This window comes from Scomber japonicus, chromosome 22 (genome assembly GCF_027409825.1).
Source record: "Scomber japonicus isolate fScoJap1 chromosome 22, fScoJap1.pri, whole genome shotgun sequence".
In the NCBI taxonomy this organism is placed as follows: domain Eukaryota; kingdom Metazoa; phylum Chordata; class Actinopteri; order Scombriformes; family Scombridae; genus Scomber; species Scomber japonicus.
Genome location: NC_070599.1, coordinates 28,473,527 through 28,500,919, shown reverse-complemented (window position 1 = coordinate 28,500,919; position 27,393 = coordinate 28,473,527). Strand labels below are relative to the sequence as shown.

General features: G+C 39.3%; 3 protein-coding genes across 3 annotated transcripts in view; all 3 read right to left on the bottom strand.

Annotated features, from left to right (window-relative positions):
- LOC128384127 (H-2 class II histocompatibility antigen, E-S beta chain-like) overlaps positions 1–27,393 on the bottom strand; it is a 167,593-nt gene that overhangs the window by 56,565 nt on the left and 83,635 nt on the right. The gene's annotated exons all lie outside the window — the stretch shown is intronic.
- LOC128384131 (H-2 class II histocompatibility antigen, E-S beta chain-like) lies at positions 11,284–15,625 on the bottom strand. Its single transcript, XM_053343714.1, has 6 exons — positions 15,538–15,625; positions 15,015–15,287; positions 12,459–12,672; positions 12,109–12,176; positions 11,539–11,652; positions 11,284–11,377 (listed from the first exon to the last, which is right to left on the bottom strand). The coding sequence occupies exons 1-6, from the start codon at positions 15,590–15,592 to the stop codon at positions 11,352–11,354; spliced, it is 750 nt and encodes a 249-aa protein (XP_053199689.1). The 5' UTR covers positions 15,593–15,625; the 3' UTR covers positions 11,284–11,351.
- On the bottom strand, positions 17,753–21,867 carry LOC128384137 (H-2 class II histocompatibility antigen, A-K alpha chain-like). The gene is made up of 4 exons (XM_053343726.1): positions 21,759–21,867; positions 21,003–21,251; positions 20,066–20,350; positions 17,753–18,616 (listed from the first exon to the last, which is right to left on the bottom strand). The coding sequence occupies exons 1-4, from the start codon at positions 21,838–21,840 to the stop codon at positions 18,495–18,497; spliced, it is 738 nt and encodes a 245-aa protein (XP_053199701.1). The 5' UTR covers positions 21,841–21,867; the 3' UTR covers positions 17,753–18,494.

The following is a 27,393-nucleotide window of genomic DNA, read 5'->3' as shown; positions in this document are numbered from 1 at the left end:
CAGTAAAGGCATTGGAATTTGGAATATAAACAAGCATATATTGTGTCCTTATATGGATGAAAGGCAGAGTACACATGTTTAAGATGATGTGTACATTCTGGGGCGTAACATTAGTATAAAAGATCTTACACGTACGAAAAACGAGAGAGACAGAAAGGAAGGCTCCATTTTGACCAGTGACACCTCAGCAGCCTCAGATTTGATAGAGTTCTGTCTCCAATATTGGCAATAAAGAAAACTCAAAGAACTTCGACTTGGTCTTTCATCCATTCTTCTCACTCGGAGGGTGATAAAGTTCACCACAAATCATGGCGCTGCGAGCAGGGTGGTTCTGAAGACAGGTCCAGAGTCTTGAATTCGGGAGGAGAGACAGAAAGAGAGATTGACAGCTTGGCCAGCTGGATCCACACATTGGTGAGTGACCTTTTTCTCTGTTTCTTTCTCTCTCCCCGATCAAGACGATGGAGTTTTCAACCAAATTAAGAACTGTAAGCGAGGAAGAATGAATTAATGACCTGTCATTAAATTTATAAAGGGTCCCAAAGCTAAATTTTGTTAAGGAAATTGAATATAAAGAGAATTCTCATATTTGGAAAATCTAAATTTATTGTGTGAAGTAATATAGGCCTACTGTATGTATTTATTGTGCACTTCGAAGTTATTGTCTAAAGAAGCAGACTTTGGTTTAAGTTTATGAGGAAATGTGCATCGTTCTGGCGCTAAGATCAAATATTGTTGAAAACGGGGTTTTTGATCTCGTAGTTCTGGCTCTAAAAAGTAATGAATTATTTTAATATGCACATGGTGAAATAAGAGAAAAATGAGAGAAAATATGAGAAGAAATATGAGGGAACTGTGAAGGTATGTGCAATTTCAACAAAAAAGTCCTTTATGGCTGTTGAGCACACTTCAAGTTCACAAATAAATTCATAGGAGAATCTATGAATTAGTTTGAAGTTGTATTTAATGAAATAAATGCGCAGTTTAGACCCGAAAGTAAACAGCTTTAAAGACCGAATATGCAGTTTAGATGCTAAAAGTGATGAATTAATATATATGAAGTCGCATTTAAGTTTAGGTCAGAGCGTGCGCAGTTTGGCAAAAGTCCTATAGGCAAATTTAAAAGTGATTAATGTGTTTTATGAAGTCGCATGCCTAAAGTTGAAATATGTGAAAGGATATGTGTCTGATCAACACTAGAGATCCTGATGAAATGGTTTAAAGAAGTAAATAACTCGAGTAATGTTTAATAAGAAGTTAATCTCTCTCTCTCATTTTGTGTTGTGAGGACACAATGTGAGGATTTCTGCAGACGACAGATGATTTCTGCAGATATATAAAACCGAGGTTTGAAGACGACGCAGGTTTGCGTATTTTTATTAATTGATATCAATGTTCTGTTAATTCTCTGCTATGTATAAAGAATATTAGTCTCTATTAGAGAGGCAGAAAAGGGAGGGGGAGCTTTTTCTGCTCAGTCTATCTCTCTCCCTCTCTGACACACACACACACACCCATGCCTTAACATAAACAGAGGAACATTCCTGCTTCCTGAGACAGCTGTCCTTAATGTACACAAGCATGCACATGCAGAATAGAAAGGCTGTTTTACTAAACTTGTTTTCATCGATTCGTCTTGCTGAAGTGTATGGTTGATTGTGTTTTTGACTTCACAACAAAACTCATCCGTTCTGACGTTCTGCTCTGTGTCAGCCGTAAACTTGAGACGGTTTGAGGCTGGAACTCAAAAGGCTCTGACGCTGGTCTGCGCAGAGAGAGAGCGCAGATGGAAAGTTGCGTGTGATAGACGGAGGTGCAGTCAGCTGCATGACACAGGAAGGCTGTTTTATTCCTGTCATTTTCTGATTCTTTCCTATCCAAGATTAATGGATTAGTGTGTTAACACCTCCTTTCTCTATAAAAAGGAGACATGAGCTGTACACTATAAAGTGAACGGACTTATATATATATAAATAAATTAGACAAGAACAATCCTCTTCCTCCATAAGAAGAGTGATTGATGAGCTCTGTTTAAACAGAGTAGTAAGGAACATATACACACACATACACGAACATTTTTCCTCTCTCTCTCTCTCTCTCTTCCATTTTTGGCTTTTTGGTTATGTTTGCTCTGTTCATAGCTTGTGCTTGTAAAAATGTTTTTGAAGATTGTTTTTATAATTACGGTATAAGACATTATTATTCTTATCTTTAGTAGAAGTTTGGGAAGGTTGTCTTGATCATTAGATTAAAATAGTGGTTTGTAAACACTTGGATGTTACCGCGAAGAAGCTGTTAGTATATTATGGGATATTCTGTTCGGTAGGATTGTGTAAATATTTTTAGAGGTTTGATGGAGTGTTAATTAGATCAGGTGATAGTAAATTTAGTAGCTGCTGTTTATTCTAGAGAAAAGTTAATTTGAATAAATAGGTGAAGATTGATCTTTGTAATATTTAATGTGACTGATTACTTGGACTTGACGACAAACTGACTTTTTGAATTATTCTAATTTTTGTGTTAATGATAATTGCTTTGATTGGTTGGTTGATTGTCTGAATTGTTAAGTAAATTAGAGTGATTGATAAGAGTAGCTGATAATGGTTAACTGTTGAATGATTGAACTGTTTAAATCGTTTGATTGAATGGCTAGCTAATGTGTTGAATTATACTTGTTGCTTTGAATGATTGAGGTTTAATTAGCTGTGTGAATGATTAACTGAGGATTGATGGTTTATTGATTAATTGATAAATTGCCTGATTGATGAAATCATGGTTGTGATTGATTGATGACAAACTGACATGTTGGTTGTCAGATGTGAGGATTGATTGATAATTATTTGTTTATGGTTACATTGCTTTGATTGATCGATTGGTAACCAATTGACTGAGTGGTGGATTAATTGATTTCTGTGATTGACTTGTTTGACTGAAAGTAATTGTAATTGTATGCAAGGTTGATTGATTTATGATGAGTGATTGATTGATGGGTGTAATGAAGTGGTTGATTGATTGGATTAATTGCTTTAATTGATGACAACTGATTAATTGATTGAGTGTTTGATAAATTAGTTGCTTTAATTGATGATGATCGATTGATTGATTGATTGATTGATTGACGAATCGATTGATTGATTGATTGATTGATTGATTGGATTTTTATGAGTAATTGATTTGTCCAATTTGATATTTTGATTAATGATTGGCCTTTGACCTAGTAATAACGGATCAGCTAATAATAGCACCTTGATTTATTATTAGTTTATTAATATTGGCCATTGGTTTGTTAGCTTATAGTGAGTAAAAGATAGTTGATTGAAAATGATTAATTGATTATTGGTTAATTTGTGTAAGCAGGATTTGTTAATTGTGGAAGTGGACTTTTACCATCTTTCACTGAGCTGTTTATTATAAATTTAAAACCAACTTAACCGCTTAATGTATGCTGTTCCGTCTAAGGGACAGGGACAGATGTTAAGAGGTAGCGACACGTTATTCTGAATGTTTTAAACACCAAGCCTTAGATATGTATATTCATGCCGTACGTTGTTGGAAAGCTTAGATTGTTCTGATTCATTCAAGACCACATACGACTTATATGGTTGCTCACAGCCTAATAGTATTAGCGATTAGCTCGGCTAGCCCCTGAGCTAAGTAAGAAAAGCTATAATGCTACATGCCTTCAAAGTCTTCCCTTTATCCACAACGATCATCTTATGACTCAGCACTCAGCATTTTGGTACACGGTTGGTTCTTCTTCGACTTAACATATGACTTATAGCAAAATAAACAGATAGATAGATAGATAGATATGGCCAAACAAAAAATATGGTTATATGTAATAGTAATAATAATGTTTGTACACATGTCATTGTAAAGGCAAACCTATGGGCGAGTAAATAACCCCATCGTTGTGACCTCTGCCACTCTTTGTCAGTGAGACACAGAATCACACACACTTTTACAAGAATCCTGAGAGTGTTTCCTTTCCAACGATACCAGACACATATTTGAGTACATACCTTTAATTTAATTGGTTAGTTAAGTAAACTACACTGGTGTCCATTGCCCTTCTTCATTAACATTAAAATTAATCTTTATATATTAATAATACGGTTGGATTCAAATTTATATTTACATATATTTGTACATGGTACACATGCCTTGTGTATAACAGGATTATATCACAACTCGCACTGATTTTAAATGATACATGAGTAGTTTTGATTAGTAATCAACCTGTGACAGCTTCTGATTTGTGCATAATCTGAGCAGCATTTAATTCAATCATACGAATAAATAAAATAAAGTTAAAAAGTGTGGTTGAAGTAAATAAAGTCAAAGAAAAGTTAGTTGGATTATCGTCTGTTGAGGTTTACAAAAAGTGTGTTTGAATAGACAATTTTTGGGAAAAAGTGGTTTGTTATCTAATTTGGGGATTGCTCAGTATTTATAACAAGGTCACTGTGTGAAGTAAAAAGTTCAGAACCTTTCGCTTTCCAATTTCCCTTACAAATGATAAAGAAATTCAGAAATAAAAATCTGTGTGTGGAAATGGGCGCAGGTACAGCAAAGGCAACCACCCCAGTGGAGATGGTAGAGAAAAATAATCCCCTCGTGAAGGGAATTGATAAAATATCTAAAAAGTTTAATAAAAGATGGGCAGAAATTGACCAGCCCTGGCCGCCAGAGGGTACCTTCGATCCAGAAGTGATAAAAACATTGCAAGTGCTCGTCAATACATACAAAGCAGAACAGAAAAGAACTGTACCGTAAGACAGAACATGTCCAGAAAGAGCAAGATCAAGAGACACTCAGAAAACTAGAGTTCTAGGGGTGCCCAGAGAACCCGAAAGGGGGGTGTCAGCTGGTGGTGTCTAAACAGGAAAATGATCCAACAACTTGGGTAAAAGTAAACAATCGTCCATTGAAACTGATGGCAGATTGCGGAGCTACTTTTACCTGTATCCGGCCTCATGATGCTACACACCTTCCTATGTCTGGCAAAACAAACCCACATTGGACTATTTGGAAGAGATGCATTATGCAGATTGAAGTGTACAATAAAATGCACACCAGACGGCTGTTTGGTGGAAGTGCCACATGAAAATGATCATCAAATGACCATGAAAGCAGAAACTGAAGCACCAGTGGTCTACTGGATTGGAAATCTCAGTCGAGATCTGATTGAACCAGCAAGAGTGTGAGAAAAGTTCATCTTTGCAAACTTACTGGGAGCTAGGATACCAGAATATGCACTACACTGTACGCTCCAGTATTTCAAAGATCCCCCCAACTCAGATCCAGATGAGTGGTTGAAAACCCGACCGAAACAAGTTCAACTCAGTTCAGGATGTATAATCCTGGGCCGACAAGGTTCTGCAATGAAGATAAATAATGATGTTTATTTGAACCAGGAACATAAGATCGAGGGAAGCATTCCTCATGTGACTCTAATGATTGCTGAAGATTATAAACAGAAGCATATTGGGGCAATGATGGCAGAATCAGAAGAGGCCATCTTTGTAACAACAAAAGAAAACCCAGCTGTCTGGATAAGTAAAGCTCAACAATTCATCAAAATTATGAGCTCAGCACAAGGAGTTGGTCAACCACAGACTGTACAAATGACAAATGAGTCAATGTTGTCACACCTGACAGGAACTTCATGGAAGAAATGTTAGAACAGGTTCAAGAGAGCTTGTGGTCCCAATACAACACCGAAGCATTTCTGACATTCGGAAGCTTTAAGGAAAGCACTCAGACCAAGGACTGTCAGAGAAATGATGAAATTCTTGGGGATTATGGGTTATAGTTCTGCATGGGTTGAGAAGTACACAGAACTCACAGGACCACTGAGAGCTATGATCAAAGACACAGGAAGTGGTCAATTGCATTGTAATCTCATTTGGACACAAGAAGGTCACCTGGCATTTGCAACAATTAAACAGAAATTGCTATAGGCACCAGCATTGACATTGCCTGATTATTCTAAGACTTTTGTGATGTATGTCTCGTCATCTCCTGAGGGCAAACATGCCTGTGCTGTTCTTGCTCAACCCACGGGTACGGGGACTAGCCCCCAACCTATTGCATATTATTCTTCTGCTTATTCAGAAGTGGAGATGGGCTTTGCCCCATGCTATAGAGCTCTGACAGGAGTTTATAAAATGTATGAGAAAGCTTCAGGTCTTACGATGGGCTATCCATTGACAATTGTGACCCACCACAGTCTGAGAAACCTCTTGAACCATGGCAAGTTCACTTTGACGATGCCTAGAATTAGAGACTATCATAGACTTTTAGAACAAGAGGATGTTACTTTAGCTAGGTGTAATATGATTAACCCAGTTGACACTTTGCCGACTCCTGATGATGGGGAGCCGTATGACTGCTTAGTAGAAGCAGAAAAATATTCTAAACTTCGTTCAGACCTACAAGCACTCCCACTCCGGGAGCCAGATTTAGAATATTGGACTGATGGGTTTTGTTACAAAACAGGAGATAAATTAAGTGCAGGATATGCAATCGTTAAAGCGGAAGGCTCTGACTTTGTAACTGAGAAAGCTGAAGCTGTTCCACAGCCATGTTCAGCACAGCTCGCTGAATTGATTGCTTTAACGCAAGCTTGTCTAAATGGCAGAAGGTAAGCGTGTTACAATATACACCGAATCTGCATATGCTCATTCAGTTTGTCATCTGTTTGCTGCAGTATGGAAGGGACGTGGCTTTAAGAAGACTGATGGTTCCCCCATATAGCATCATGCACAAATTATGGAGCTGTTAAATGCGGTGATGAATCCTAAAGAAATAGCTATAGCTAAATGTGCAGCACATAAATCAGATACATCTAGAGTTACTCGAGGTAACAATGCAGCAGATGAAGCCACAAAGGTAGCTGCTGGGGCACATAAGACAGAGAAAGTCCTTCTGGTTACACATGTAGTAGACTTAGAAGACAATATCACACTCAGAGACATAGTGTTGATGCATGAAGGAGCTAATACAATGGACAAACAGTTGTGGTTAGCTAGAGGTGCAAGTAAAGATGCCACAGGTCTATGGAGAAATCATAATGGCCTGGTGGTTGCACCTCCAGACTTATTGGGTTTATTGATAAATTACGCGCATGGACTCGCCCATGCGGCGAGGGGGGAAGTGAGAAGGAAAATTATAAGGAAAATTATAAAAGAGTATGGTTTTTGGGTATCTTTTTTGCTAGAACAAATTGATTACGTCATAGAAAGAAGATGGTCGGACTCTTTGACTGATGTTCGTGGATTTATTCAAATCCATTCCACACCGTAAGAGCTAAGTGAAACAAAAATATACATGAATTCACTACACTTGTACAATGATATTTCTGTTAAAGAAAATAGCTTGAATGTCCTTTAAATGCTTTCTTATGCACTAATATATACAATCACAAATGACAGCACATTTACACATGTAGGAACTCAAAGTGCATAATACATGTTAATAAAACAAACTGGCTTGAATCCTTGTTACAATTATAGTATTTATGCTAGCGGCCGTTTAACATTTAAACTTCAAAGAAAAGTAATACAAATGTGCCTTGTTCTCTCTCCAACTGAGATGCTAAATCTTATTTGTGAGTGGACATCTCTGTAGAAATTGCAGTGGCATTTTCAGCTTATTTGATATGACAGTTCTCATAAGTTTCTCGCTCGTTTCTGGCGGGTGAGGTAGACTGTATTAGCGAAAAAACGCATTGTTTTCTTCCGCTGGAAGTTTCAAAAATAAAAGTTTCAATTAAAAAATAAAATACCTTCTGTGCTTTATATGCAAAACTAAGAAAATCATGTTATATTAATAAACTAAATCATGTGCATTGATATACACTGTTATTTAAATGCCCTACTAAAAGAAAAGATGCTTCATCGGTAACGAAGTTTCTCTGCAGGGAGGTAATACCTCGATGGGGCCTACCAGATAGGATTTCATCAGATAACGGTAGAGAATTTGTTGACAAAACAGTAAAGCTTATTTTGCAAAAGCTAGGTATTAAGTATTGGAGCTGTGTACCATCCACAAAGTCAAGATATTTGTGAAAGAATGAATGGAGTTATTAAAAAACGTCTCATTAAGATCTGTCAGCATAAGGGGACTTAATTGGATAGAAGCGCTTGCGCTTGCGCTAATGGCTGTAGATCTAGTGAGCTTCGTGAGTTATGTATGACGCCATTTGAGTTAGCTGTAGGCCGTTGCATGACGAAGCCTAGATTGCGCTAGTGGGAAAGGCCCAAGTCTATCTCTGTTAGAAGACGATTTGAAAGCATATGTAAAATATATGTCTAACTTCCGAAGGAGTATTTCTGTTTATGTCATCCAAAAACAGGAGCAGACCGAGAAAGAGGAACAAAGGGTTCTTCTATCACCATCCTACCAGGGGATAAGGCGATCCAGATAAGGGGATCCTCCACAAAGACGGAAGATGGAGAGCAAGCCATCAGGAGATATGGCAAACTGTGACAATCCAGAGAGCCATGCTCGATTGAACACCATCGACTTCCGAGATGCTCCAGAACAGCCAAGGCCACAACCAGCAGGAAAGTCAACGCCAGATTGTCCAGAGAGCCAGAAGGTCTCTCATACAGCCTTCAGAGAATCAATAAGTCCCAGGCCGGTTCGAGTCCGATTCGGTTCAAAGACTACAGTTAAAAGAGAAAGGACGACGGACCTGCAAGTTTTGTCACCCTTTATTTCTATCTCTCTCTCTCCCCTCTTTCTTCTATCTTTATGGCCCGAGGCAGTAAGAACAACTGACCTCCAACGAGAAGGTCAAGTGCTAGTGACCTCTGATCCTAAGCAAAAACAATGAAGATACAGTTTTCCATGGAAGTATTTTTGATTTGAGGACATTGGACTATTGAAAAGGAGGTTACAAGGTGACCTCAGATGATTATATTGTGACAGCATATGAGGAGTTGATTAAGTGTAAGATGTATTCCATCAGTTCTTACTGTTGCTGATAATTGATCAATGCTAAAAGCAAAGAATGTTTGACATGATATTATTACTTCATACCTTTTTATTAATTCATATGAGTCTACTTTTGATTATTTGAGAGTCAAATGAAGCTAAGGTTAAAAGGTTTCTTTTGTGTTTAAGTATTCTATGAGTTGATTATTAGAGTAATATTACACTGATTGCTCAGTGAAGATTGCTAGTAATAATAGAGTAGTGTAAGCGTAAGCTCTTCTCACGACAATGTTTAATTTTCACGTATAGTCACCTTTAGCAGATGTTTGTTAGCAGCTAAGGTTAATTTGGATGCTTATGTTGTTGTATTATGTCCCTGTAGCAGTGATATTAGGTTCATTCTTTTATGGAAGCTCAAAAGCTTCCAAGGGGGGATATGTAGTGTATTTTCTGCTATGTATTTCTATGTATTTCTATTATTGTATTTTTAAGCTAAAGTTCTGTCTCTGTGTGTAGGCCTTAAAGTATAGTTTATATAACAGTCAGAGTCTTCATATGGGCCTTAATCTGTGTAAACTTGATATGAACCTTGGTTCATATTAACTATAGTCTGTGGAGGACAGCTGGTACCATCCTGTATAATGGTACCATTCTGTATAATGGTAATTAATATTTAGAGGTTGTCAAACAGTAAAGGCATTGGAATTTGGAATATAAACAAGCATATATTGTGTCCTTATATGGATGAAAGGCAGAGTACACATGTTTAAGATGATGTGTACATTCTGGGGCGTAACATTAGTATAAAAGATCTTACACGTACGAAAAACGAGAGAGACAGAAAGGAAGGCTCCATTTTGACCAGTGACACCTCAGCAGCCTCAGATTTGATAGAGTTCTGTCTCCAATATTGGCAATAAAGAAAACTCAAAGAACTTCGACTTGGTCTTTCATCCATTCTTCTCACTCGGAGGGTGATAAAGTTCACCACAGTATGATGGCCAAGAATCATATTATTTTATTTGTTGATATATTATTTTTTACAAACTAAGGAGTGACCCATTAATAATGTAACTAGTAGTGTAATTGATTACCTTCCACAGGGAGTAATTAAATAAAGTGATACATTACCTTTGTTTGACTAACAACCTCAATACTGCTGGTTTGTAGTGATCAGCTGGTTTCACTGGGTTAACATTACATCAGCAGTGTCTCTGACCAAATCTACCAGTAAACCTGGTTCATAACAGCACTGACCCAGTATGGTGCTGCTGCCATATTAACCCAAACTGGATCAGATTTGAACTCAGTGATTTTCACTCTGAATTTTCTTTGGCTTCGTTCGTCTGTTCAGCCTTTTTGGAAAGAAGTGGCTGATTCAGTTTCACAGATTCTGGACCTGGAATCTGTTTTTCTTCCACTTTTTGTACCTTGGAAATGTTCCCAAAGCTCTTCTGAACATTTTTATGGCTGCCAGTAAAAAGACGATGATAAAAAGCTCCAGAGGAAGCTCCCACCACCTCTGACCAATAGAATCAACTCTACTGACTGAGTGTAAACATGACTTTTAGCTTGGACTCCAGCAGCAGAAGAGGATCAATATCAAAGTGGAAGCAGCTGGACTGTAATAAGTGTTGTTTGTTCTGTGTGAAGCTGTAATGCTTTATGAACTGGACCATTGATCCAATAAACACAAACAGCATCATATTACTGATCAGGTGACAAACTTCCTGTTTATTAACGTCATCAATAAACTCACAGAGCGTCACAAGGTTCTCTGAAGGTTCTCTGAAGGTTTATTGTGGATAAAAACTTGTATCAAATCTACCAATCGCACACAAATCAATCAGATCAATGGATTATATTGATTGAAGCAGAGTTAAGGAGTCAGTTAGTGGATATACAGGAGCCACTTTATCATCAGCCAGCATAGACAGTTACTGCCTGGGGCCCCGACTACAAGGGCCCCAACATCTGTAGGTTCATTATGATGTTTAGATATGAAAGTATTGAATCATGTTACTGTTGTAACTCACTGTTCCCTGAAATGACTCCCAAAAGGCCCCAAAGTGGTAGAAAGGCTGCAGCTGTGTACTTGTACTGCAGAGGAAACTTAGTTCCACTACATTTACTGACAGATAATGTTACTGGTTACGCTGCACAGTCACATTTTACTCTCAACATGGAAACATTCAGATATGATGCATCAGTACTGATTCAAAGATCCAGCAGAATAGAAGAAGGAAAAGACAAGCAGCTGCTGAGTCCAGGACCAGGACCAGGAAGGACCAGGACCAGGACCAGGACCAAGACCAGGAAGGACCAGGACCGGGACCAGGAAGGACCAGGACCAGGACCAGGACCAGGACAAGGACCAGGACTAAGACCAGGAAGGACCAGGATCAGGATCAGCTAGAGGGGACCAGAATCCGTCCTGAGAGAAAAAAGAGACTGGTGTCAGGCTGGTGTCAGACTGGTATCAGACTGGTGTCAGACTGGTATCAGACTGGTATCAGACTGGTATCAGACTGGTGTCAGACTGGTGTCAGACTGGTATCAGACTGGTGTCAGACTGGTGTCAGACTGGTTCCTGACCTCTGGACTTCCTCTTGTAGTAGATGAATCCAGCCAGAGATAAGATCAGACCCAGGATCAGTCCTGACGCTCCGATGGCGATCTTGTTTCTCTCTGACTCAGGCAGGGACGGATCTGAGGACAGACAGGTAGAGACAGACAGGTGAGCAGACAGACAGGTGAGCAGACAGACAGACAGACAGGTGAGCAGACAGACAGACAGACCGGTGAGCAGACAGACAGACAGACCGGTGAGCAGACAGACAGACAGACAGGTGAGCACACAGACAGACAGGTGAGCACACAGACAGGTGAGCACACAGACAGACAGGAGAGCAGACAGACAGGTGAGCAGACAGACAGACAGGTGAGCAGACAGACAGACAGGAGAGCAGACAGACAGGTGAGCAGACAGACAGACAGACCGGTGAGCAGACAGACAGACAGGTGAGCAGACAGACAGGTGAGCACACAGACAGACAGGTGAGCACACAGACAGACAGGAGAGCAGACAGACAGGTGAGCAGACAGACAGACAGGTGAGCAGACAGACAGACAGACAGACAGGTGAGCAGACAGACAGGTATTTACCCCAGTCAGTGTACAGAGGCTCACTCAGGCTGGCGTGTTCCACCTTGCAGGAGATCTTCTCTCCAGACCTTCAACACAAACAAACTTCAGACGTTCCACTCAGCAGAACTTCAAACGTTCTCTGCTCAATTTTCTTTCCACATTTTTCTGAACTTTGAGCCTCAAATGAAGGAACAGCAATCCGTCCTGACACACTGAATGTAGCTCAGCAGCTTATTGAAACTCACATTTCATGAAAACATGCAGATGAATTTCACTGTGACACTTTCTACTGTGTGACCAGACCTTTACTGAACACCTGGACCCAACTGGACCCAACTGGATCTATGTGGACCTGCAGCTGGACTCACCTGGGCGTGTACTCCAGGTGGGAGTGGATCTGGTAGTACCAATCAGTGTCTGGCATCTCCTCAGTGGAAGTGATATCAGAGGTGACTTCCTGTCCGTCTCTAACCCATTTCACTATGATGTGTTTGGGGTAGAAGCTGTAGACGCTGCAGACCAACATGGAGGGATGATTACCAGCAGAGGGAGCCACTGAGTGCAGGACCACGTAGGGCTTCACTGAAATACAGTCACATGGTTATTATTATTATTATTATTATTATTATTATTATTATTATTATTATTATTATTATTGGTATTATTCTTATTGTTGTTATTGTTATTATTACAATTATCATCATCATTTATTGTTAATAAAAATAAAACAATATAAATAAAAATAGAAAGAGAGAGAAATTTAATTGATATTATTTATGAATAGAAGATGAACAAAATGTACATAATATAATTTCATACAACCAAGAAATTTAAAATAAAATGTAATAAAATCTACTCTCTAAATGATTTGAAGATTTACTTAATAATTTCATAACAGTGATGTTCCTATCTGTGGAAAAAATGAAGTAGACTTTAATTAATATGTTTAAAGAGAAATATTATTTATGCTTAAATATGATTAACTATTAATTATATGATTCACTTAATATCTTCAGGAATGTTAAGTTGAGAATAAAGTACATTCATAAAGAAAAAATAAATTGTGTACTCGTCCCGGCAGTAGCCCCGTGGCACTCATTGATTTCTTCTGTTTACAGGTTGGTGAGATAAAAAAATAAAAGCTGTTTATGTGCCAGCCGATACCTGTAACATTATCTATCTAGGATGGGCAGAGGTAATGAACAGGTAACAATGTCCTCTTGTTGTTATCATCATTGTCAATAAAGTACATAAAAATAGAAAGCGAGAAAGAAAATAAAAACTAGACTTAAATAAAACATAAAATAATGCTTTACATTAAAATCATTAAAAGGACATAGAGTGCAGATGAAAGATTAAAAGTTAAAGTGCTTTAAAAGAGCTCAATCATAAACATGAGGAGAGAAACATTTTTAACCTAGATTTAAAAATATTCACATTTGGGGCTGATTTCAGTTCTGTTGGTATTATTATTATTAGTATTAGTATTAGTATTAGTATTATTGTTATTGTTATAGTTTAAAGATGTACAGAGGTAATGAACAGGTAACAATGTCCTCTTAAAACAGCAGAGTCCAGCAGAGTCCAGCAGCTGTTATATTAATTAATGACTTTATATCAGATATAACTCTGGTCACATCTGATGCAACTTGTCTCATTTAGTTCAGTGTTTGATGGAGCTTTGACTTTATTGGCTTCACAGTTTATATTCTGTTCACTTCTTCTGTCACTGTTTAACTTGGTTTATAGTTTTTATAGAGTCAGATCTGCTTCTCTTAACAGTCTGACTCTTACTCTGCCATTTGTTATCCAGCTGTGGAGAGAGACAGACGACAGCAGAACATCTAATGGACATTTAGTTTATTATTATTATTATTATTATTATTATTATTATTATTATTATTATTTCAATAATTATAACAATAATAAAAGTAATAATGTAATCACCACCATGAGCTGTAGTATCATTGTTTGACCAGCAGGAGGAGAGACCTCACTGTGACGTGTTGCTCATGTTATTACAGTTTTTTTCCATTGGTTTGGCTCATTTCTTGAAACAGAAATTACATTCTCAAAACTCTAAGATCATTTGGCAGAACAGTCTTACAGTTCAGCACAACACCATAGTTCACTTGCAAAAGCTCATATCTCTCCCAAAACTGTTCACTCATGCTTCAATACTAAATTCCTTTCCCATATAAATAGTCAGTGCCACCAAAAGGCAAAAGATCCTTGTCAATTGCTTTGGCATTGAATGAATAATTATGATAATAATAATTATTTAACAGGAAGTGATACAGATATAAAAACTTCACTGACTGTGAATCAGATCATAAATCAGCAGAGACACTAAAAATGTTTTCACTCTGATCAGTCAATTTAAACTCTGATGATCAATAAACACGTCAGCTGTCAATCAATCAGCAGAGTTCATGATTCAGTCTGTTAACCCGGGTTAAAACAGTCTGTTAACATGGGTTAAAACAGTCTGTTAACCGGGGTTAAAACTGTCTGTTAACCGGGGTTAAAACAGTCTGTTAACCTGGGTTAAAACAATCTGTTAACCGGGGTTAAAACAGTTTGTTAACCTGGGTTAAAACAGTCTGTTAACCGGGGTTAAAACAGTTTGTTAACCTGGGTTAAAACAGTCTGTTAACCGGGGTTAAAACAGTCTGTTAACCCGGGTTAAAACAGTCTGTTAACCCGGGTTAAAACAGTTTGTTAACCCGGGTTAAAACAGTCTGTTAACCTGGGTTAAAACAGTTTGTTAACCCGGGTTAAAACAGTCTGTTAACCGGGGTTAAAACAGTCTGTTAACCGGGGTTAAAACAGTTTGTTAACCGGGGTTAAAACAGTCTGTTAACCTGGGTTAAAACAGTCTGTTAACCGGGGTTAGGGTTAGCCAGGTTTAAACACTAACTCACCTGATTTAGTCAGAAAATAGTAAAACCAGAGCCCAATGTTGTGTTGGCAGTATCTCTCCCTCTCAGCTTTCCTCTGAGTCAGCTCTGAAGTATCTTTGTTCCAGTAGTCTGCAACCTTCACTCCCCACTCAGTGAATCCAACATATTTCTCCACAACGCTGTCAAACCTGGCGATCTCCAACTTGTTGTAATACGTAGAGTAGATGTACCTGATGTCCTCCAGCTTAGAGGAGTTAAACTGACAGCGGAACACATCATACTCCATAAATCCATCTGAAGAAAGAAATAATCAGTTTGACTCAGTACAGTCTGATCAGAGTATTGATCAGTGATCAGTGTATTGATCCTACTGCTGTGTGATGAAGTATAATCAGAGTATTGATCAGTGATCAGTGTATTGATCCTACCTGCTGTGTGATGAAGTATAATCAGAGTATTGATCAGTGATCAGTGTATTGATCCTACCTGCTGTGTGATGAAGTACAATCAGAGTATTGATCAGTGATCAGTGTATTGATCCTACCTGCTGTGTAGACAGTGATGAAGAGGAGGGAGAAGCTCAGAAAGGATGAAGCCATGTTCCTCTGTTCTCTTGACAAACACTGACACAGTCTGACTGAGAGCTGCTGTAAAAACCAGAGGAGCTGATCACATGACCTGCTGATCAGCTGTTACCAGGCAGACGTCTGCTGGAGGTGAAAACTCACAGTCACACTGATGTTACAGTAACAAACTATTCATCATGTTAACTACTTCATCAGGTTCTATTTTAAACATTTATTTGTTCTTCTGGTTTTTATATGAAAACAGATTCTATGATGTCATCTCTTTATAATAAAGTACAGTTACACATAAAACCTCTGACTTTACTGCAGATTTAGGAACTAGAGTAGAAACTCATTGATTGTGTGTTACTGTTTTATTTCAGTGTTCATTAATATCTTTGGTCTGCTTCTTTGACCTTCATCTCAGTCAGTATTACTCTCTTATCAAACTCTCATCATCACCAAGACAACAAACCAATGTACACATGCTGCGTTCAGGGACACTCCATAAAGTCAGACTTTACAGACACAAAGTCACAAATATGAAATTTATGAATGAATGAAATATTTCTAAGTTACTGATGTAAAATAACATCAGACTAAATTATTTTAATGTTGACAAGATTTTAATGGTTTTATTTTATAAAGCTTTCATTGAGTCCATTTTAACGTTTTGCTTAATTTCGTTTTATGGAAACTTGTCAATAAAGAACAAAAATCGTCTGCAAAAAATAGTGAAAGAAGCCAGAAAGGTAATGGTCCTGCAGCAGCGTTCTCTCTCCGAGATCTTTGACAGGCTTGTTTTTAAAAACACGGTCAATCTTGTCCAGCTCTGATCACTTCTAGAGGAATTCATTCCCCTGCCATCTGGACAGAGGTTTAGCCCTCGAGCACAAACAAATAGGTTCAAATGTTCTTTTGTCCCACGTGCTATCAATACAGTTAACCTGTACAAACCCTAAAAACAACATTTCTTATTTTTATTAGGATAGATATTGTTCTTATCAAGTTTGGTTGTGTTGTATGTCACTGTTTATTTATCTATTTATGGTCGTTGTGTTAGTTGGTTTATGTTACTGTCACTGCAAACCTAATTTCCCCTCGAGGGAAAATAAAGCTCTGAACTGAACTGAACTGAACTAACATATGAGACACAGCAGAGAAAAATCATGTTTAAACAGTGAGATGTTCACATGTTGTGATCATCAAGGTTACTCTCCACAGAGCATGTGAGCGGAGCGGCTGAATTTTGGAAGGAGAGCGTTGGGCTGTCCAGCTCTGATGATGCATCTGAAGCCCAAACCTGACCCAGACTCATCTGTGTCTTTCACAATTACACACACACACACACACACACACAATCCTGTGAATACAATGACATACTGGATTCTCTGCAATATAAGGGAGACACGGAGCGCACACACCAAAAGGAAACAAAGATGTCTTCTATTGTTTATTTACACGTCATGTCTTGTTTTTATAATGTCATCAAGGTTGAAAGCAATGAGTCTGTTTGACAAAGTAAGGAGTAAAAAGTCCAGATATTTGTGTTCAGATGTAGGAAAAGTAAAAAGTCATCAGAAAATATAAATACTCAAGTAAATACAGATATCTACTTAAGTAGCTACAGTACAAATACTTTGTTACTTCCCAGCTCTGATTGTGGATGTAAGGCTTCAGTTTAAGATATAAGTTAAATAGGTATGCAGTGAGCAGAGAGGTGCTCTGCCCTGAACTGTAGATGTCACTCTTTCATTTCCTAAAAATATCAAAACTCAACAACACTTGTAGAACACAGAACTGATTATTAGAGGAGCAGGTTTCAATTTGTAGCTTCTGAGGATCATTTCTAATTTCCCACAGCACTTGAAGGCAGCATAGATCCTCTGTATTCTCCTCCATGTAACAGTATGATCATATGATCATCCATCATACAGAGGGTAAAGTTATTATATATATGATGATGTCATCACTTGATATAAAGCTGTCCTCTAACTACAGTGGTGAAGATGTGATCCATGTAAAAGTCCCTCAGTGATGGAGCAGCAGGGTCCAGCTCCTCCCAGCTGTTAGTCCTCTTCTCACTCTAATATGCACACTAACATACTGATCAATAATCACTTCACATGATCAGCTGATCACATGGATGATGTCACAGTTCACACTTCAGAGAGTTCACACATCTGTTGTGTTAAATCATCTTTATTTATTTATCTCAGATTATAAAGTGATACAAACATTTTCCCTCCACACAAACCTGACTGAACAAGCTGCAGATAAAACCACTGTTTAAACAGAGTTAGAGTTAAAGAAGCTAAAATCACTGTTTAAACAGAGTTAGAGTTAAAGAAGCTAAAATCACTGTTTAAACAGAGTTAGAGTTAAAGAAGCTAAAATCACTGTTTAAACAGAGTTAGAGTTAAAGAAGCTAAAATCACTGTTTAAACAGAGTTAGAGTTAAAGAAGCTAAAATCACTGTTTAAACAGAGTTAGAGTTAAAGAAGCTAAAATCACTGTTTAAACAGAGTTAGAGTTAAAGAAGCTAAAACCACTGTTTAAACAGAGTTAGAGTTAAAGAAGCTAAAATCACTGTTTAAACAGAGTTAGAGTTAAAGAAGCTAAAATCACTGTTTAAACAGAGTTAGAGTTAAAGAAGATAAAATCACTGTTTAAACAGAGTTAGAGAGTTAAAGAAGCTAAAATCACTGTTTAAACAGAGTTAGAGAGTTAAATCCATTATAATTTCAGAGTAAAAGAACAGAGACATCAGATGACAGGTATTTATTATATATATTATTCCAGGTGATTGAATGAAGCATGAAATCAGTGATTAAAATATCAAACTGCACACATACAGTGATAGAAGCTGTTTAACTTCTACCAATAACTGATTAGTTTATACTCATTAATTATTAACATCATCAGCCACAGCCAATCAGCTGCACTCGTTTCCTTTGATGAGGAAGAAGGTTCCAGCTGCCACACCGAGCAGACCGATAGTCACACCCAGTCCACAAAACACTGCAGGTCCAACACCTGGCTGCTGCACCTCCACACCTGGAGACAGAAAACACAGAGACACATTAACACCTCCACATCTGGAGACAGAAACATTAACACCTCCACATCTGGAGACAGAAAACACAGAGACACATTAACACCTCCACATCTGGAGACAGAAAACACACAGACACATTAACACCTCCACATCTGGAGACAGAAACATTAACACCTCCACATCTGGAGACAGAAACATTAACACCTCCACATCTGGAGACAGGAAACACGCAGAAACATTAACACCTCCACATCTGGAGACAGAAACATTAACACCTCCACATCTGGAGACAGACACATTAACACCTCCACATCTGGAGACAGGAAACACGCAGAAACATTAACACCTCCACATCTGGAGACAGAAACATTAACACCTCCACATCTGGAGACAGAAACATTAACACCTCCACATCTGGAGACAGAAACATTAACACCTTCACATCTGGAGACAGAAACATTAACACCTCCACATCTGGAGACAGAAACACAGAGAAACATTAACACCTCCACATCTGGAGACAGAAACATTAACACCTCCACATCTGGAGACAGGAACATTAACACCTCCACATCTGGAGACAGAAACATTAACACCTCCACATCTGGAGACAGAAACATTAACACCTCCACATCTGGAGACAGAAACATTAACACCTCCACATCTGGAGACAGAAACATTAACACCTTCACATCTGGAGACAGAAACATTAACACCTCCACATCTGGAGACAGAAAACACACAGAAACATGAACACCTCCACATCTGGAGACAGAAACATTAACACCTCCACATCTGGAGACAGAAAACACAGAGAAACATTAACACCTCCACATCTGGAGACAGAAAACACACAGAAACATTAACACCTCCACATCTGGAGACAGAAAACACACAGAAACATTAACACCTCCACATCTGGAGACAGAAACATTAACACCTCCACATCTGGAGACAGAAACATTAACACCTCCACATCTGGAGACAGAAACATTAACACCTCCACATCTGGAGACAGAAACATTAACACCTCCGCATCTGGAGACAGAAAACACACAGAAACATTACCATCTCCACATCTGGAGACAGAAACATTAACACCTCCACATCTGGAGACAGAAAACACACAGAAACATTAACACCTCCACATCTGGAGACAGAAACATTAACACCTCCACATCTGGAGAAAGAAACATTAACACCTCCACATCTGGAGACAGAAACATTAACACCTCCACATCTGGAGACAGGAACATTAACACCTCCACATCTGGAGAAAGAAACATTAACACCTCCACATCTGGAGACAGAAACATTAACCCATCCACATCTGGAGACAGGAACATTAACACCTCCACATCTGGATACAGGAACATTAACACCTCCACATCTGGAGACAGAAACATTAACACCTCCACATCTGGAGACAGATGTAAAGACTTTCTCACCCCAGATCCTGGTCAGTGGTTGGCTCAGTGATGGGTGTGACACTGAACAGCTGTACATGTCTCCCTGCTGTGGGGTGAACTCCAGTCTGGAGGACTGGCTGAAGGAACCGTCTTTGTTGGGGTAAGGAACATTGATGCTGGTTCCTTCGGTCACGTTCTTTTCGTTCTTGGTCCAGTAGACTTTAACAGGAGCAGGATAGAAACCGGTCACATGACAGATCAGTGTGTTCTGGACTCCGAGCTCCACCTGGTCTCTGATGTAGATGATGGGACTGGAAGGAGGATCTGAACACAGTTATTGTAATTAGTTTTTACAACAGGTGTTCTTACCTTTAACCTTGAACCTAGAAACTTTAACGTTTAACCATTAACATCAGTACAGATATCAATACAGTTAATACAGATACCACTACAGAAATCAATCGGGTTGCAGCTATTGATTATTTTTGTTATCAATTATTCTATCGATCATTTCATCGATTAAATATAATAAATTATTTTGCCTTATTAAATAGCAGTAGTAAAAATTAGAAAAAGGACAATAAAAGACATGTCTCTGATCAGTTTGATTTTTGCATCATTAGGTTACCGTACACATTAAGTGCACTCTCTAGTAAACTGCTCTGCGAAATAGTGAGTAATGCGGTATGCGTCAATAATAACCATCTGTGTAAAACATAAGCAGAGCAGGTCATATAAACGAGGGAAATTAATTAAACAAAGCTTCCATTCAAGAAAAATTGCCTCAATCATTTTTTGTAATCGAATTATTTGAATAATCATTTCAACCATAGGTACCAATACAGTTATCAATACAGATATCGATACAGATACCAATACAGATATCAGTACAGTTATCAGTAAAGAGTGACCTGTGTTAATCATCTATAGTATAAATATCAGTAAAGTGACAGATACGGTAAATTAGAGTTCTTACCAGATTCCAGTGGGATGTCTTTCATTGCATTACGATCCTTCTTCAGATTATCTTTGCAGACCTGTTGATTAGCCACAGCATTTTCATAAGTTCCTTCCTCGTACCTGAAACTATTTGAAAAGTCAGGCAGAGGGTAAACTCCTCTGTTCTTCTTGAAGTCTGTGTACCACAACTCTTCACCCTCCAGTGTGTACATGTCCTCTCCATCAGAGTCTGAACATCCGTAGATATGAAGATCCTCATGTAGATCTGAAAACACAAACACTGATGTTTAACCTCTCTCTCACTCTCTCTGTCTCTCTCTCTGTCTCTGTCTCTCTCTGTCTCTCTGTCTCTCGCTCTCTGTCTCTCTGTCGCTCTCTGTCTCTCTCTCTCTGTGTCTCTGTGTCTCTCTGTCTCTCTCTGTCTCTCGCTCTCTGTCTCTCTGTCGCTCTCTGTCGCTCTCTGTCTCTCTCTCTCTCTCTGTCTCTCTCTCTGTCTCTCTCTCTGTCTCTCTGTCGCTCTCTGTCTCTCTCGCTCTCTGTCTCTCTCTCTCTCTCTGTCTCTCTCTGTCTCTCGCTCTCTGTCTGTCTCTCTCTCTCTGTCTCTCTCTGTCTCTCTCTGTCTCTCGCTCTCTGTCTGTCTCTCTCTCTGTCTCTCTCTCTGTCTCTCTCTGTCTCTCGCTCTCTGTCTGTCTCTCTCTCTCTGTCTCTCTCTCTGTCTCTCTCTCTCTCAGTATATCAGAGTTGAATTGAGTTTAAAGAGTCAAACCCTAACCTTCTGCAGGGACACAGAGGACACCGGAGAGGATGAGGAGCAACTCCAACATCTTCATCACCTTCATCATCGTCTTCATCATCACTCTGACTGACTCTGAAACACTCTGACAGACTCTGAAACACTCTGACTGACAGTCAGCAGCAGCTGAGCTCTTACACACAGCTCAGCCAATCACAGAGCAGAGATCCCGTGATGTCATCAGTGTCCAGGTAGACAGACTCAGTAACAAAAGTCTGAGAGGAGAATAAATGTTGGTCTGAGCTGATCATCACCTGAATATCTGAACAGCACCAGTCTAACACAAAAGATTCAATTAAAACTTTAAATATTAAATTAAAACTTTAAATCTGATAGTAAAATATTAAATATAAAAGTCCAGATGTTTACTGTCAGAGTTCTTCAGACAAAGAGCTTCCACATGTTTCTGCTTCATTTCAGAGCAGCCTGGAGGAAGTTTGATGATTTTTAATGATTTTAAATGTTTAAAATCAAATATTTAAATATATTTCTGTATTTGTTTAGATTTTATTACTGTTAATAAATTATCTTTATTTGTTTATTTCTATGATGAAATGAAACATAAAACTCAACATGTGCAGAAAATAAACAGTAGGTTAGCTAGCTAGTTTAAACTACTTTATTAGCAGCTTTTAGCTGTTATGCTGCACACAACTGGAACAAACTACCAGCAGAACTGAAATCAGCCCCAACAGTGAACACTTTTAAATCCAGGTTAAAAACATTTTTCTTCTCCTGAGCTTATGATTGAGCTCTTTTAAAGCACTTTACATTTTAATCTTTAATTTGCACTCTATGTCCTTTTAATGATTTTAAAGCTAATTTATAATTTTATGCTGCAATTCTAGCATTTTATGTATGTCTTTCTATTTTTCTGTACTTTGTTTTTATTGTGTGTGTGTGTTGCCATTGTGTATGAAATGCGCTATATAAATAAAACTGGCTTGCCTTTATATACAGTTAGCTAGTTTACGCTACTTTATATACAGTTAGCTAGTTTACACTACTTTATATACAGTTAGCTAGTTTACACTACTTTATATACAGTTAGCTAGTTTACACTACTTTATATACAGTTAGCTAGTTTATATTACTTTATATACGGTTAGCTAGTTTATACTACTTTATATACAATTAGCTAGTTTATACTACTTTATATACAGTTAGCTAGTTTATACTACTTTATATACAGTTCGCTAGTTTACACTACTTTATATACAGTTAGCTAGTTTATACTACTTTATATACAGTTAGCTAGTTTACTACTTTATATACAGTTAGCTAGTTTATACTACTTTATATACAGTTAGCTAGTTTACACTACTTTATATACGGTTAGCTAGTTTATACTACTTTATATACAGTTAGCTAGTTTATACTACTTTATATACAGTTAGCTAGTTTATACTACTTTATATACAGTTAGCTAGTTTACACTACTTTATATACAGTTACCTAGTTTACACTACTTTATATACAGTTAGCTAGTTTACACTACTTTATATACGGTTAGCTAGTTTATACTACTTTATATATTAGCTAGTTTAGTCCAGTGGTTCCCAACCTAGGGGTGGGGCCCCTCCAAAGGGTCAGCAGATAAATGTGAGATGATTGATGGGAAAGAAGAAAAAAGTTCTGATCCACAAATGTGTTTTCAGTTTTTGGACTTTTTCTCTAATCTTTGAGTTTTGCTGAAATATTGGATCATCCATCCATCCGTCCATCTTCTTCCGCTTATCCGGGGTCGGGTCGCGGGGGCAGCAGCCTAAGCAGGGAAGCCCAGACTTCCCTCTCCCCAGCCACTTCGTCCAGCTCTTCCCGGGGGATCCCGAGGCGTTCCCAGGCCAGCCGAGAGACATAGTCTCTCCAGCGTGTCCTGGGTCTTCCTCGGGGTCTCCTACCGGTGGGACGTGCCCTGAACACCTCACCAGGGAGGCGTCCGGGAGGCATCCTGACTAGATGCCCGAACCACCTCATCTGGCTCCTCTCGACGCGGAGGAGCAGCGTGTCTACTCCGAGCTCCTCCCGGATAACTGAGCTTCTCACCCTATCTCTAAGGGAGAGCCCAGCCAGCCTACGGAGGAAGCTCATTTCAGCCGCTTGTACCCGCGATCTTGTTCTTTGGGTCACGACCCAAAGCTCATGACCAGAGGTGAGGGTAGGAACCCAAAGCTCATGACCAGAGGTGAGGGTAGGAACCCAAAGCTCATGACCAGAGGTGAGGGTAGGAACCAAGACCGACTGCTAAATCCAGAGCTTTGCCTTTCGGCTCAGCTCTCTCTTCACCACGACGGATCTGTGCAGAGTCCGCATTACTGCAGACGCACCGATCCACCTGTCGGTCTCACGCTCCATCCTTCCCTCACTGTGAACAAGACCCCGAAGTACTTGAACTCCTCCACTTGAGGCAGAATCTCATCCCCGACCCAAAGAGTGCACTCCACCCTTTTCCGGTTGAGGATCATGGCCTCGGATTTGGAGGTGCTGATTTTCATCCCGGCCGCTTCACACTCGGCTGCGAACCGATCCAGTGAGAGTTGGAGGTCACGGTCTGATGAAGCCAACAGGACCACATCATCTGCAAAAAGCAGTGACCCAATCCTGAGGTCACCAAACCGGACCCCCTCCACACCCTGGCTGCACCTAGAAATCCTGTCCATAAAAATTATGAACAGGATCGGTGACAAAGGGCAGCCCTGGCGGAGTCCAACCCTCACCGGAAACAAGTCCGACTTATTGCCGGCAATGCGGACCAAGCTCTGACACCGATCATACAGGGAACGGACGGCCCTTATCAGGGGGTCCGATACCCCATATTCCCGGAGAACCCCCCACAGGATCCCCCGAGGGACACGGTCGAATGCCTTCTCCAAGTCCACAAAACACATGTGGACTGGTTGGGCAAACTCCCATGCACCCTCAAGGATCCTGCAGAGGGTGTAGAGCTGGTCCACTGTTCCACAGCCTGGACGAAAACCACACTGCTCCTCCTGAATCCGAGGTTCGACTATCCGACGGACCCTCCTCTCCAGCACCCCCGAATAGACCTTACCAGGGAGGCTGAGGAGTGTGATTCCCCTGTAATTGGAACACACCCTCCGGTCCCCCTTCTTAAAAAGAGGGACCACCACCCCAGTCTGCCAATCCAGAGGCACTGCCCCCGATTTCCACGCGATGCTGCAGAGTCGTGTCAACCATGACAGCCCCACAGCATCCAGGGCCTTGAGGAACTCGGGGCGGATCTCATCCACCCCCGGGGCCCTGCCACCGAGGAGCTTTTTGACCACCTCGGTGACCTCCACCCCAGAGATGGGAGAGCCCACACCCGAGTCCCCCGGCCCTGCTTCCTTACCGGAAGGCGTGTCGGTGGGATTGAGGAGGTCTTCGAAGTATTCCTTCCACCGATCCACAACGTCCTGAGTCGAGGTCAGCAGCGCACCGTCCCCACCGTACACAGTGTTGACGGCGCACTGCTTCCCCCTCCTGAGACGCCGGATGGTGGTCCAGAATCTCTTTGAAGCCGTCTGGAAGTCTTTTTCCATGGCCTCACCGAACTCCTCAAACTGTCACCAATGTCTAACTGTACTACAGTAAAGTACTAGTACCTCAGACTGTACTACAGTAAAGTACTAGTACCTCTAACTGTACTACAGTAAAGTACTAGTATCCCTAACTGCACTACAGTAAAGTACAAGTACCTCTAACTGTACTACAGTAAAGTACTAGTACCTCTAACTGTACTACAGTAAAGTACTAGTATCCCTAACTGCACTACAGTAAAGTACAAGTACCTCTAACTGTACTACAGTAAAGTACTAGTACCTCTAACTGTACTACAGTAAAGTACTAGTACCTCTAACTGTACTACAGTAAAGAACTAGTACCTCTAACTGTACTACAGTAAATGTCTCTTTATAAAGTTTTACATCATTAAAGCTGCTGAGGGAAATATTTTAGTCGTAGATTAAAATGTAGATAAAATAAATAATGACTTATAAAAACAGTAATTGTATTTTTATGGGTTTCATTTCCTGTGTCATGGTGGTAGAATAACTGGTTCATGTGTTGGTGACAGTTTGGTTTGAACATGAAACAGAAACAATCAAACATCATGTTTCTTCTTCTCTGTCGTCTCTTCAGTCTGAGTCCAGTTTGGTGAACTGGGACTCTTTGTTTTCACCATCAAACCAGTCTGACCACATGATGCCTTCAGGCGTCTGTGTGACAGTGGGTGACATATATATATATACATATACATATATGAATTCATACAGTAGGTCTATATTTATATTTGTGTGTCTTTATATGGATATTTATATTTGTGCATTCAGAATTTATGGTATTATGAATATATGGCTGTCAATATTGTTGTTTATATCATAGCCTTTCTATTCTATAGGTTTATAACCTGCTATCTGCAAAATCCAATCAAAACTAATAAAAAACCACAACGAGTTATAACAACGTGTCCTCTCCTGATGCCCCGTTCGGTGGGGAGAATCTTAAAGAACCGAACAAAGACAATTAGGGGTATTTCCTTTCTCAATTTCATCACTGATTATGCTATCACATACATCAGTTCTATTCACTCTCCACATCCTCCGCTAGATCCAAACTTCCCACAAATACAGCAAAAGATATATTTTTTCAAACAAACCTTGCCTCCCTTTTTGTATGTATGTCATTTTTTCAAGAGGCAATGTGAAGAGCATTTGCCTGGCCCAAAAAGTCATACTTGGACTACAAGTTTTTTTCCAAAACATTGCAATAGACCTCTTAGCATGCAGAAGACAAATATTTATCAGTGTTTGTTCACTCTTAAGGAATTTAGGACCTTTTGGATATAATCCTAAAATAAAGAAACCATAGGAATCTCTTTAGATGTAATCTTCTGTATTGCTCTTTTAACCTCCCTCCAGAAACCATTCACTTTGCCACATTGCCAAACACAATGAAAAAACGTACCTTTTATTTCAGAACATTTTACACATAAATCTGGAATATTACTATCATATTTATTTAAGTTAACAGGTGTAATATATGTCCTCATTAACCATTTGTATTGTAGCAGTCTTAATCTGGAGTTAATTGTTTGGGTGTGAGCTTTAGTACAGATTGATTCCCAATCCTCTAATGAAATATCCAATTCCAGGTCTTCCCTCCATGCATTTCTTTTGTAATCAGAGTTTTCGGATGAATTGGATAATATCAAATTATATAATTCTGAAATGGCACCTTTACTTATAGTTAAAGTTAGTTTTATTTTACACAGAGAATAAAAGGAGTAGCAGCCATTTCATTAGTTTTCTCAAGTCATGTGACGTTGATGCGGTCCTTTAGGAAAGAACAGAGCAGAAGAAACGAGGCCATGTCACAACCTTTGATCCATTATAGTGAAACTAGAACGTTTAGTGCTGAGGACCAACGTAGCTGTGATACATTTAGATGAGAGACTGGGTCTATATATACAGCTATACACAGTTCAGCTGTGCAGGTAAATGTTAAAGTCAGACTGCAGACACTCAGGAGAAGATGTTTGTAGTTGAAAAGCAGCAGACTGAATGAGCTCAGACGCCCCCTGCTGGATCACCATGGTAACATCAGTTTATTTATT